Source organism: Ranitomeya imitator, chromosome 3 (genome assembly GCF_032444005.1).
Source record: "Ranitomeya imitator isolate aRanImi1 chromosome 3, aRanImi1.pri, whole genome shotgun sequence".
Lineage (NCBI taxonomy): Eukaryota > Metazoa > Chordata > Amphibia > Anura > Dendrobatidae > Ranitomeya > Ranitomeya imitator.
Window position 1 is genome coordinate 352765688 of NC_091284.1, and position 13780 is coordinate 352779467.

Sequence of the window (13780 nt, forward strand, 5' to 3'; positions counted from 1 at the left end):
TGCACTAATCAGGTCCGTAAATTCGCCTAGACTGGTGCATGCTGACATTTTTATCACCAGACCACTGTGTGAAAAATTACGGAGGTGCATAGGCACACACATTATTATTGCATCAGTGTGCTGTCCATTGAGCACAAAGTCAGCACACCGACAGAAAATACACCCATCTGAATCTGGCCATACTAAAACTTGGCCCAATTACATCTGCAAATTCCGTGGCTGAGCACAGGACATGCCCGCTATTGGCATACACTAGCCAGGTTTATAAAATGCAACAGACCAATGCATGCTGCAATTTTTTTGGACTGTGTGAAAAGTCATTAGTTTGCCATGGAAAGCAGATTGTTATTGTATCAGTGTACTGTTTGTTGAGCACATGGACATAGCTCCGAAAATATGGCTACCTAAACTCAGCCTGTGGGCTCATTTAGAAAAATGTATATTTGGCCACAATGCTGCATGTATGCTCCACAGACCGCACACCGGTTCAATAATAAGCTGCTTGCCAGTGAGTATGTTGATTTTTCATTCAGATCACTGTGAAAAAGAAAAATTGCTGCATGCATTTATCTGATCCATATAATGGACCAGGCTAGTTTATGTAGAGTTATGTAGAGTTCAAGTCCTCTTTTTCTCTGAAGAGGCAATTTGCAAATTAAATTTAAGCCTCTTTACCTTGACAAGCCAGAGCTGGTATGTCACTCTGTACAACGAGAAACCTTACCCCTTAGACCCCAGTCCAGAGCCTCTCACCTAGCCTAATCAGTTCTCATGCTTCGTAACTGACGAGGGCCAACAGCCCGAACCACAGTGTCTGCGAATTGATATACTGATTTGGCTTTTATCCTAAGTCATATTGCAAGACTCATTAAAGGGTTGATTGTGGCTTGTAGGATCGCTACTTCCAACAGGTGGCGCTATAGAGTTCAAGTCCTCTTTTTCTCTAACGAGGCAATTTGCATATTAAATTTCCCAGAGGAGCATTGCATGGCGAATAAGCCTCCTGACAAGCCAGAGCTGGTATGTCACTCACCACAAGGAGAAACCTTACCCCTTAGACCTCTGTAAATTTTTAGGCACCTAATTGTGGACATGAGTCGCAAAAGTTTTAGTATGGCCATCTGAGCATAGTCTGAGTTCAGACGAAAATTCCTCCATTGTTTGAGACTGGAAAAGATTATTAATAAAAAAATAAATTTCAAAGTGTTTTTTTTAAACCACATAAAAACTTGAGACAACCACTTTAGTACATACAGTGCCTTGAAACATATTCAAACCCCATGATGAACTTTTAAACTTTTTTTTTACATTACACCCACAGACTTAACTGTATTTTATTGGGATTTTATGTGACATACCAGCACAAAGTAACAAGTATTTATCAAGAGTAAAAAAAAAAAAAGATACATGGTTTTCTAAATATTTTAAAAATATAAATCTGAAAATTGTGAAGTGCATTTGCATTCAGCCTCCTGTAGTCTGATACTCTTGAGTGACAAATTGCCTCCAGAAGTCACATAATTAGTAAATTGAGTCCACTTGTGTGTAATTTATTGTCAGTATAACTATAGCTGTTCTGTGAAGGCCTTAGAGGTCTGTTTGAGAACATTAAGGATCAAACATTATGAAAACCAATGAACACAACAGACAGGTCAGGGATAAAGTTGTGAAGAAGAGTAAAGCAGGGCTAGGTTATAAAATAAATAGCCCAAGCCCTGAAAATCTAATGGAGCACTGTTCAATCCATCATCAAAAATTGGATGGTGTATAGCACCACTGCAAACCTACAAAGACATGGGTGTCCACCTAAACGGATGTCCCAAACAATGAGAGCACTTATTAAAGAAGAAGCCAAGAGGCCCATGGTAACTCTGGAGGAGCTGCAGTAATCTGCAGCTCAGGTGGGAGAATGTGTCCACAGGACAACGATTATTCATATATTCCACAAATCTGGCCTTTATGGAAGAGTGGCAAGAAGAATGCAATTTTTGAAAGCAAACCATAACAAGTCCTGTTTGCAGTTTGCAAAAAGACATGTAGAGGATACAGCTAGAATGTGGAAGAAGGTGCTCTGGTCAGATGAAACCAAAGTAGAACTTTTTGGATTAAATGCAAAATGCTATGTGTGGTGAAAAACTAACACTGCACGTCACACTGAAAATGCCATCACCACGGTCACACATGGTGGTTGCAGCATCATGCTGTGGGGATGCTTTTCTTCAGCAGGGACAGGGAAGCTGATCTGAGTTGATGGTAAGATGGCTGAAGGTAAATACACGGCAATCCTGGAGGAAAACATGTTCGAAGCTGCAAAATACTTGAGAATGAGATGTAGGCTCACGTTCCAGCAGGACAATGACCCTAAACATATTGCCAGAGCTACATTGGAATGGTTTATATGAAAGCATTAAGCTACTTACTGGTAGCGGCATTTCTCGGAGGCCCATGACAGCACGACGAGAGAGGGGATCCGCCCATTAGGAACAGGAAACCTACAGATACAAAAGGGCGGTACCTCTCCCTTGCCTCAGTTGTATTTCAGAGTCTTGAGAGGACTACCGCGGTTAGTGGTACACAAAAATATACACTATATACAGATTATATACAAAATATCAGACATCTATTGGGACTGGTATCGTATTGTGAAATATATACATTTATAGGAAGTGCAACCCCCAGTGAATAGGGAGGGAACTAAGGGTGCTGTCATGGGCCTCCGAGAAATGCCGCTACCAGTAAGTAGCTTAATGCTTTACTCGGACTCCCATGACAGCACGACGAGAGAATTACAGAGATGTAAGCTTCCTTAGGGAGGGACTATGGCCTGTAGCACCCTTAACCCGAATGTGAGATCAGAGGAAGCCCCCAAATCCAACCTATAGTGCTTAAAGAAGGTGGACGGGGATGACCATGTGGCCGCCTTACATATCTGGTCGATTGATACTCCAGACTTTTCCGCCCAGGATGTAGCCATGGCCCTGGTGGAATGCGCCCTCAGATTCTGCGGAGCCGGACCTCCACCTGCAGTGTAAGCCAAAGAGATAGCCTCCCTAATCCACTTTGCTAGAGTGTATTTTGATACCCTAAGTCCCTTTCTAGGGTTTTGGAAGGATAGAAACAACGCATTATCCTTCTTCCATGTGTCAGTAATAGAGATGTATTCTAGCAGGCATCTCCTAACGTCTAATGTATGAAGAAGTTCTTCTTTAGGGTTGGAAGGATTGGGAAGGAAGGATGGTAAAACTATCTCTTGTGTCCTGTGGAACTGTGATGACACTTTTGGTAAATAGGCTGGGTCCGGTCTGAGGATTACTCTGTCTGGTAGAAACTCCGTATAAGGGGCTACCCTGGAGAGCGCTTGTATGTCTCCAACTCTGCGAGCAGATGTAATTGCCACCAGAAAGGCTGTTTTAAGAGATAGGGCCTTAATTGAAGCTGTTTGTAATGGTTCAAATGGCTCTCAAGTCAATGCTGACAGGACTAGGTTGAGATCCCAAGGCATAGATCTATCCTTATGTATGGGTCTAGCTCTAATAGAAGCTTTAATGAACCTTGAGATCCAATAATTATTGGCGATGTTACATGAAAATAGAGCCCCTAGGGCCGAGACCTGTACTCTTAGGGTACTAGTGGATAGATTTAATTCTAGGCCCTTCTGCAGAAACTCTAAGATTTGTTTTATAGGTATTCCCTCTTCTAAATTAAAATCAGAAGAGGCCAGAAATTTCCGCCAGGTCCTAGCGTAGATTGTTGTAGTTATCTGTTTTCTACTTTTCATAAGGGTCTCAATTAGACTCGAGGAGAACCCTTTGCTTTTTAGTAACGCCCTTTCAAAATCCATGCCGTTAAATGGAGACTCTTTACTTGAGGATGGCTGATCGGCCCCTGGTAGAGCAGATCTGGAATGTCCGGAAGTACCCAGGGGTCCTCCACAGACATGGTCCTGAGCCAAGTGAACCAGGCCCTTCTGGGCCAAAATGGGGCAATCAATATAACTCTGGCTCGATCTTCCCTTATCTTCCTGACTACTAAGGGGATCAGGCCCAGTGGAGGAAATGCATATGCCAGTCGAAAATCCCAACTGATCAGAAAAGCGTCTACCGACAGAGGATTTTCTCTGGGATTTAGGGAACAAAATTTTGTTGTCTTCCGGTTGTCCCTGGTAGCAAATAAGTCTACTTCTGGATGACCCCATTTGTGGACGATCTGATCGAACACGCCATTGTTTAGGGACCACTCCCCTTGTCTCAGGGTGTTGCGGCTTAGAAAGTCCGCTTTGATGTTTTCTTTTCCTCTTATGTGCAAAGCAGTTAGAGATAAGAAGTAACTTTCTGCTGTCTGGAACAGACGATCCGCCACTTTCATCAGTGACTCGGAATGAGTTCCACCCTGATGATTTATGTATGCGACCGCCACCTGGTTGTCCGATAGGATCTTGACATGATGACCCTGCAGATATGAGAGGAATTTTTTCACTGATAGCTCTACTGCCATTAACTCTTTCTGGTTGGAAGAGGCTGATGTCAGGGGAGGGAACCATAGGCCCTGAACTGTCATGTCATCTATGTGTGCTCCCCAACCCGTAGGGCTAGCGTCTGTAGTTACAACACGCGTAGCCTGAGACACCCAGGGAACTCCCGCCGATAAGTTCTTACTATCCAGCCACCACCTAAGAGATGTGAGAGCTTTTGGACCTAAGGTAATCTGATTCTGCAGGGACCCCTGTAAGATTCTATCATTAACCAGCACCTCGGATTGTAAAGGTCTGGTGTGGAATTGGGCCCAACGGACGGCGGGAATGCAAGAGGTTAAAGAACCCAGTAGAGACATAGCCTGTCTAAGGGTCATGGATGGTTTGTCAATTGCCCTAGACACCTGCTGTTGGATATGTAACAACTTGTCAGGTGGAAGACAACACTGTTGGGATTCTGAGTTTAATAATAATCCCAAAAATCTTTGTATTTTCTGGGGCTGTAAACGAGATTTTTCGTAATTTATGATCCACCCCAGATGCTCGAGTTTGGCTGTGGCTGACTCTAGCTGAGAACGGCAATGGTCTGCAGAGCTCCCTACTATAAGAAAGTCATCCAAGTAGGGAATAATTAGGATGTCAGACTCTCGTAAGTGTGCCATGACTTCGGCCACTAGCTTTGTAAACACTCTAGGAGCTGATAAGCCAAAGGGAAGAGCTCTGAACTGGAAATGGCGAACCTGGCCCCCCATTGACACAGCTACTCTCAGGAATTTCTGGAAGTGTTCATGTATTGGAACATGATAGTATGCATCTTTTAGATCTACCACTACCATGAAACAGTGATTAAACAACATCTTTATTGCTGAGTTGATTGTTTCCATCTTAAATGACTCATTGACCAGAAACTCATTAAGACATCTGAGATTAATGATCGTTCTAAACGAATCGTCTGGTTTCTTAATCAGAAAAAGAGGAGAGTAAAACCCCCTCCCTCTTTCTGATTCCGGAATTTCAATCAACACTCTTTTGGAACATAAGTTGATAACCTCGGCTTCCAGGGCTGCTTGCTCAAGGGGGGAGGAACGTAATGGGGTCAATTTAAATCTGTCACGAGGCCAGAGATTGAAGTCCAGTTTTAGACCTTCAGTAATGATGCCTCTGACCCATTTACTGTTGGTAATGTTAAGCCAAGCTGGAGAAAATGCTGACAGCCTGCCCCCCACCGGAACCGCTAGTCATTGGTCCGGTTTTTTCTGCTCCTTTGAGGAACGGCGAAACATATAGCCCGTACCTCTACCGCGTCTGTCCTCCCATCTAAAACTTTCTCTAGTGGGAGAGGACCCGCGTTCCTTCCCGCGACCAAATCTCCTTCGACTGAACGGCCGGCGGTAAGATGGATATAGATTGGGAAATTTCTTTTTATCATCCCCTGCTTTTTCCAACAACTCGTCCAGTGTTGGACCGAAGAGATATTGACCTTCGCACGGGATGGCGCAGAGCTTGGTTCTAGACTGAATGTCCCCTGATCAGCATTTCAGCCACAAGGCCCTGCGAGCAGCGTTGGATAGTCCTGCCGCTCTGGCCGCCATTCTGACAGAGTCCACCGATGCGTCCGATAGGAAGGCTGCAGCATTCTGAATAGTTGGTAGGGTCTTCAGAATAGTGTCTCTGGATGCACCGTCCTTAAGTTGAGACTCTAACTGATCTAGCCAGACCATTAAAGATCTGGCCGTACATGTTGCCGCCACGGCTGGTCTGAGAGACCCAGCCGCCATCTCCCAGGTACCCTTAAGGAATATGTCTGCCTTCCTGTCCAGAGGATCCTTGAGGGTCCCCATATCCTCAAAGGGTAAAGAGGCCTTCTTTGACGCCTTCGCCACAGCCGCGTCTAATTTAGGAGCTTTATCCCATGTCTCTACAACCGGATCGTCAAAGGGATACCTGCGTTTTAACGCTGGTGGAAAGGCTCCCTTTTTTTCAGGTTTCTTCCATTCTCTAAGAATCAAGTCCTGAATTTTTTCGTTTACCGGAAAGGATCTATGTTTCCTACGATCAAGTCCGCTAAACATCATCTCCTGTCTCGAGGGTTGTGGTTTAGGTTCCTCTATACCCATGGTGCCTCTGACTGATTTGACAACTTTGTCGATTCTATCCAAGGGTAGACAGAATCGTCCTGACTCCTCATCAGATGAAGAGGAGAGAGGACTTGAGAGATAGGAATTCTCCTCTCCTTCTTCTCCTGAAGAATTAGAGTCCAAGGGAGTCCTATGTTTTGAGCCTTCTGCTTGGGATAGGGACCGTAGTGATTCCCTTACTTCCAGCCGGATCATTTCCCTCAGACTTGCCGGAGTTACGGACTCTTCTGCTACCTAGGGGAGGACAATATAGGAGATAACTAATATCTGACCTAATGTCACTACCACCAACCCTCTCCTGTAGACCTCACCGTCTGCTGTATACAGGGGGCACATAACTTTTTTGCACAAGAGTCAGGTAGAGGGACTCCACAGAGGGCACATTCCTTATGCTTAGACTTCCCCGTACTCTTCTTCCCCTAGAAGATAAAGTATAAAGGGGCCTGCATCACCGAGTGAACTTTCACGTAGCTCACTTACCCGTGCGCCAAAGTATAGTACCGGAATCCGAGGGGTCTCTTTAGCCGAAGCTCTGGATCCTTGTTCGGAAGAGCTCTTACGACTAGGTTAGTCGCCTCTCTCCTTCTGTTTGGGCTTCTGACGTACCTCGTCTGGCAGCTGCTGCTGCTCACCACCACTCTCCATGACGAAATGCGACCAAAAGCAGGGATTGTCATCTTCACCTGCATAAGTACCCCTTGGATCCGGTCAGCAGATGGGTCAGCGCTGTCCCTATTGGTCAAGGATACAGCAGAGGGCAGGAGGACTTGCGGCAGAAGACCGGCATACAGACGTGATGGGCGCCGCCATTTTGGAACGACTGCGCATGCGCAGACGTCCGGCGACCCGGAAGCGGCCGCTAACCCCGCCCCCCCCACGTCACTGCACCGGAAATGCTCCAGCACACGCTGAGAGCTGTGCAGGACGCCGGGGATGGAGTGCGGCGCTCCGGGAGCTCACCCACACGCCTGAACCCGGCATCTGCAGCCCCACCATACCGCTGCACCACCAATGGGAATACTTACCTGCGCTGACATGATGGAGGCAGGAAATCCTCCGGACTCCTCTCCCTGCTGTGAACGCCACTGCCGTGAAGTCCAGCAAGGACCACCGTGGCGTCTCCAGGGATCTCCGCACCGGCCGAGGTAGGAGACCCCCCCGCTACCGTAATCGGCCGGCCGGCCTGGGCCTTCTGTCTGTAGGCACCCGTCCCCTCAGGAACAGGAAACCAACTGAGGCAAGGGAGAGGTACCGCCCTTTTGTATCTGTAGGTTTCCTGTTCCTAATGGGCGGATCCCCTCTCTCGTCGTGCTGTCATCGGAGTCAGAGTAAAGCATAATCATATTTTTGAATGGCCCAGTCACAGTCCAGATCTAAATCCCATTGAGAATCTGTGGCAAGACTTGACAACTGCTGTTCACAGATGCTCTCCATCATATCTCACTGAGCTAGAGCTAGTTTGCAAAGAAGAATGGACAACAATTTTAGAAAAGTGGTTCTACAAAGTATTGATTCAGATCTATATTTAATGGATTTAGGTTTGTGGGTGCAACATAGAAATATGGGGAAAATTTCAAAGGGAATGAATACTTTTTAAAGGCACTGTACTTAAAGCAGCTTCCATCTATTTTTTTTTACAATGCATGTATCAGTTGATGACTGCTTCAGCGTCAGAACATGTTTGCACTTTAGTAAATTCTTAAAACAGAAATAAAGGAAGCGACCCATAGTTTGTCTTTATTGTAGACCATCCAGTGTTATAAGTTACCTTCTCTTATTAAAGCCAGCCAGTTTGCCAGCTTATTTCCTTCAGATTCACTGATGGCTCAGAACAGTGACAACACAAAAGGCAAAAGAACTTTTCTAGAAAAGTAAGTGTTACAAAATGAACAAGCCTGATGCTTCATTGTTTTAGACTGTAAGAAAAAGGAGAGAGGTTGGGCTGTAGAATATGCCCAGTGTGATTCACATTTTATCCTTCATTGCCAGTGAGGATGTGGCACAGTAGTGCATTTATACTTAATTACGTTTAACAGTGTGGCTCACTCTTGGGGGTTGTTAACCCAAGAAACTGTGCAGAAAAAAAATTAAATTACTTAATTAAAAAATCTATTAGCATAAATCCAGTAGTATATCCCAATGAAAAAATCCACTTCAAGTATGTCCAGAGCCTCAGTGCTCTAAGAGCAAAGGGGAGTTGATATTTCTACCAAAATATCCACTCCTTGAAAAGCAGTTCAGGGTAGCAGCTTTGTCCACAGAGGAAACCAGCAGTGGTGGAGAGGACAGTGGGACAACTTGCACTATCCTGTGAAAAATGAAATGAATTCCAGTGTGTAGCCTCTACACTATAACTCCTCTCTTTGGTTTTTGTGAGAGGCTTGTCCATTACGCAAGGAGCCGTTCTGATGTCTGAGGAGTTTGCCTTTCTCGCGGTCAGACCAGGTGTAAGCATTGTCATCGCTGTCCAGCTCCGATTCTGAATGCATCAAACTTGTATTTTGGACTGCAGGTTTCAATTTTACACCTAATGAAAAAATAAGAAAATATTAAAAAATATTGCCATATTGCATAAAAGGATAATCATGAAATACTCTAAGGCCTGATTCACTTGTCTATTTAGTAGATGGGAAGCTGCACTGAAATGATTAGCTTGCTGTGAGGCACCGATCGCCTATACTTGGTTGGAAAAGTCATTCTGTGCTGACAGAGTTCCTGTAAATCAGGTTGTTCAATGTACTTTAACCCCTTCCCGACCTTTGACGCCACGTAGGCGTCATGAAAGTCGGTGCCATTCCGACCCATGACGCCTATGCGGCGTCATGGAAAGATCGCGTCCCTGCAGATCGGGTGAAAGGGTTAACTCCCATTTCACCCGATCTGCAGGGACAGGGGGAGTGGTAGTTTAGCCCAGGGGGGGGTGGCTTCACCCCCTCGTGGCTACGATCGCTCTGATTGGCTGTTGAAAGTGAAACTGCCAATCAGAGCGATTTGTAATATTTCACCTATTATAACGGGTGAAATATTACAATCCAGCCATGGCCGATGCTGAAATATCATCGGCCATGGCTGGAAATACTAGTGTGCCCCCACCCCACCCCTCCGATCGCCCCCCCACCCCCCCGATCTGGCCGGTACACTGCTCCGGCTCCCCTCCGTCCAGTGCTCCGCTCCCCCCCGTGCTCGTGTCCGCTCCCCCCGTGCTCCAATCACCCCCCCGTGCTCCAATCACCCCCCCTGCACTCCGATCCACCCCCCCGTGCTCCATTCCAGCCCCCCCGTGCTCCGTTCCACGCCCCCCGCGCTCCGTTCCACCCCTCCCGCGCTCCGATTCCCCCCCCGTGCTCCGATCCCCCCCCCCGTGGTCCCCCCCCACCCTATCATACTTACCGATCCAGCCGTGGTCCCGTCCGTCTTCTCCCGGGCGCCGCCATCTTCCAAAATGGCGGGCGCATGCGCAGTGCGCCCGCCGAATCTGCCGGCCGGCAGATTCGTTCCAAAGTGCATTTTGATCACTGAGATATAATCTATCTCAGTGATCAAAATAAAAAAAATAATAAATGACCCCCCCCCCCTTTGTCACCCCCATAGGTAGGGACAATAAAAAAAATAAAGAAATTTTTTTTTTTCCACTAATGTTAGAATAGGGTTAGGGTTAGGGGTAGGGTTAGGGTTAGGGGTAGGGTTAGGGTTAAGGTTAGGGCTAGGGTTAGAGGTAGGGTTAGGGGTAGGGTTAGGGTTAGGGGTAGGGTTAGGGCTAGGGCTAGGGTTAGGGCTAGGGTTAGGGCTAGGGTTAGGAATGTGCACACGTATTCTGGTCCTCTGCGGATTTTTCCGCTGCGGATTTGATAAATCCGCAGTGCTAAACCGCTGCGGATTTATGGCGGATTTACCGCGTTTTTTTTCTGCGCATTTCACTGCGGTTTTACAATTGCGATTTTCTATTGGAGCAGTTGTAAAACCGCTGCGGAATCCGCACAAAGAAGTGACATGCTGCGGAATGTAAACCGCTGCGTTTCCGTGCAGTTTTTCCGCAGCATGTGTACAGCGATTTTTGTTTCCCATAGGTTTACATTGAACTGTACACTCATGGGAAACTGCTGCGGATCCGCAGCGTGTGCACATACCTTTAGAATTAGGCTATGTGCACACGGTGCGGATTTGGCTGCGGATTCGCAGCAGTGTTCCATCAGGTTTACAGTACCATGTAAACATATGAAAAACCAAATCCGCTGTGCCCATGGTGCGGAAAATACCGCGCGGGAACGCTGCGTTGTATTTTCCGCAGCATGTCAATTCTTTGTGCGGATTCCGCAGCGTTTTACACCTGTTCCTCAATAGGAATCCGCAGGTGAAATCCGCACAAAAAACACTGGAAATCCGCGGAAAATCCGCAGGTAAAACACAGTGCCTTTTACCCGCAGATTTTTCAAAAATGGTGCGGAAATATCTCACACGAATCCGCAACGTGGGCACATAGCCTTAGGGTTAGGGTTGGAATTAGGGTTGTGGTTAGGGTTAGGGGTGTGTTGGGGTTAGTGTTGTGGTTAGGGGTGTGTTGGGGTTAGGGTTGTGATTAGGATTATGGCTACAGTTGGGATTAGGGTTAGGGGTGTGTTGGGGTTAGTGTTGGAGTTAGAATTGAGGGGTTACCACTGTTTAGGCACATCAGGGGTCTCCAAACGCAACATGGCGCCACCATTGATTCCAGCCAATCTCGTATTCAAAAAGTCAAATGGTGCTCCCTCACTTCCGAGCCCTGACGTGTGCCCAAACAGTGGTTTACCCCCACATATGGGGTACCAGCATACTCAGGACAAACTGCGCAACAATTACTGGGGTCCAATTTCTCCTGTTACCCTTGTGAATCTAAAAAAATGCTTGCTAAAACATAATTTTTGAGGAAAGAAAAATGATTTTTTATTTTCACGGCTCTGCGTTGTAAACGTCTGTGAAGCACTTGGGGGTTCAAAGTGCTCACCACATATCTAGATAAGTTCCTTGGGGGGTCTAGTTTCTAAAATGGGGTCACTTGTGGGGGGTCTCTACTGTTTAGGCACACCAGGGGCTCTGCAAACGCAACGTGACACCCGCAGACCATTCCATCAAAGTCTGCATTTCAAAAGTCACTACTTCCCTTCTGAGCCCCGACGTGTGCCCAAACAGTGGTTTACCCCCACATATGGGGTATCAGCGTACTCAGGAGAAACTGGACAACAACTTTTGGGGTCCAATTTCTCCTGTAACCCTTGGGAAAATAAAAAATTCTGGGCTAAATAATTATTTTTGAGGAAAGAAAACGTATTTATTATTTTCACGGCTCTGCATTATAAACTTCTATGAAGCACTTGGGGGTTCAAAGTGCTCACCACACATCTAGATAAGTTCCTTTCAGGGTCTAGTTTCCAAAATGGGGTCACTTGTGGGGGGTTTCTACTGTTTAGGCACATCAGGGGCTCTGCAAACGCAACGTGACGCCCGCAGAGCATTCCATCAAAGTCTGCATTTCAAAACGTCACTACTTCAATTCCAAGCCCCGGCATGTGCCCAAACAGTAGTTTACCCCCACATATGGGGTATCACCGTACTCAGGAGAAACTGGACAACAAATATTGGGGTCAAATTTCTCCTGTTACCCTTGGGAAAATTAAAAAATTCTGGGCTAAATAATTATTTTTGAGGAAAGAAAACGTATTTATTATTTTCACGGCTCTGCATTATAAACTTCTATGAAGCACTTGGGGGTTCAAAGTGCTCACCACACATCTAGATAAGTTCCTTTGGGGGTCTAGTTTCCAAAATGGGGTCACTTGTGGGGGGTTTCTACTGTTAAGCCACATCAGGGGCTCTGCAAACGCAACGTGACGCCCTGCATTTCAAAACGTCACTACTTCACTTCCGAGCCCCGGCATGTGCCCAAACAGTGATTTACCCCCACATATGGGGTATCAGCGTACTCAGGAGAAACTGGACAACAACTTTTGGGGTCAAATTTCTCCTGTTACCCTTGGGAAAATAAAAAATTGCAGGCTAAAAGATCATTTTTGAGAAAATAATTTTTTTTTTTTTTCATGGCTCTGCGTTATAAACTTCTGTGAAGCACTTGGGGGTTCAAAGTCCTCACCACACATCTAGATTAGTTCCTTTGGGGGTCTAGTTTCCAAAATGGTGTCATTTCTGGGGGATCTCCAATGTTTAGGCACACAGGGGCTCTCCAAACGTGACATGGTGTCCGCTAATGATTGGAGCTAATTTTCCATTTAAAAAGCCAAATGGCGTGCCATCCCTTCCGAGCCCTGCCGTGCGCCCAAACAGTGGTTTACCCCCATATATGGGGTATCAGCGTACTCAGGACAAACTGGACAACAATATTTGGGGTCCAATTTCTCCCATTATCCTTGGCAAAATAGGAAATTCCAGGCTAAAAAATCATTTTTGAGGAAAGAAAAATTATTTTTTATTTTCATGGCTCTGCGTTATAAACTTCTGTGAAGCACCTGGGGGTTTAAAGTGCTCAATATGCATCTAGATAAGTTCCTTGGGGGGTCTAGTTTCCAAAATGGGGTCACTTGTGGGGGAGCTCCAATGTTTAGGCACACAGGGGGCTCTCCAAACGCGACATGGTGTCCGCTAACAATTGGAGCTAATTTTCCATTCAAAAAGTCAAATGGCGCGCCTTCCCTTCCGAGCCCTGCCGTGTGCCCAAACAGTGGTTTACCCCCACATATGAGGTATCGGTGTACTCGGGAGAAATTGCCCAACAAATTTTATGATCCATTTTATCCTACTGCCCATGTGAAAATGAAAAAATTGAGGCGAAAATAATTTTTTTGTGAAAAAAAAGTACTTTTTCATTTTTACAGATCAATTTGTGAAGCACCTGAGGGTTTAAAGTGCTCACTAGGCATCTAAATAAGTTCCTTGGGGGGTCTAGTTTCCAAAATGGGGTCACTTGTGGGGGAGCGCCAATGTTTAGGCACACAGGAGCTATCCAAACGCGACATGGTGTCCGCTAACGATGGAAATAATTTTTCATTCAAAAAGTCAAATGGCGCTCCTTCCCTTCCGAGCCTTACCATGTGCCCAAACAGTGGTTTACCCCCACATGTGAGGTATTGGTGTACTCAGGAGAAATTGCCCAATACATTTTAGGATCCATTTTATCCTGTTG

At 46.0% G+C, this 13780-nt stretch overlaps 1 protein-coding gene across 3 annotated transcripts in view; it reads right to left on the reverse strand.

The window, feature by feature from the left end:
- Window positions 1-8320: 8320 nt before the first annotated feature.
- KIAA0319L (KIAA0319 like) overlaps window positions 8321-13780 on the reverse strand; it is a 199257-nt gene continuing 193797 nt past the window's right edge. For all 3 annotated transcript variants that reach the window (XM_069756828.1, XM_069756827.1, XM_069756829.1), the window contains exon 22: window positions 8321-9136. In XM_069756828.1, coding sequence (XP_069612929.1) covers window positions 8958-9136 — 179 coding nt within the window. In that variant the 3' untranslated portion in view covers window positions 8321-8957. The remainder of the gene's footprint in view (window positions 9137-13780) is intronic.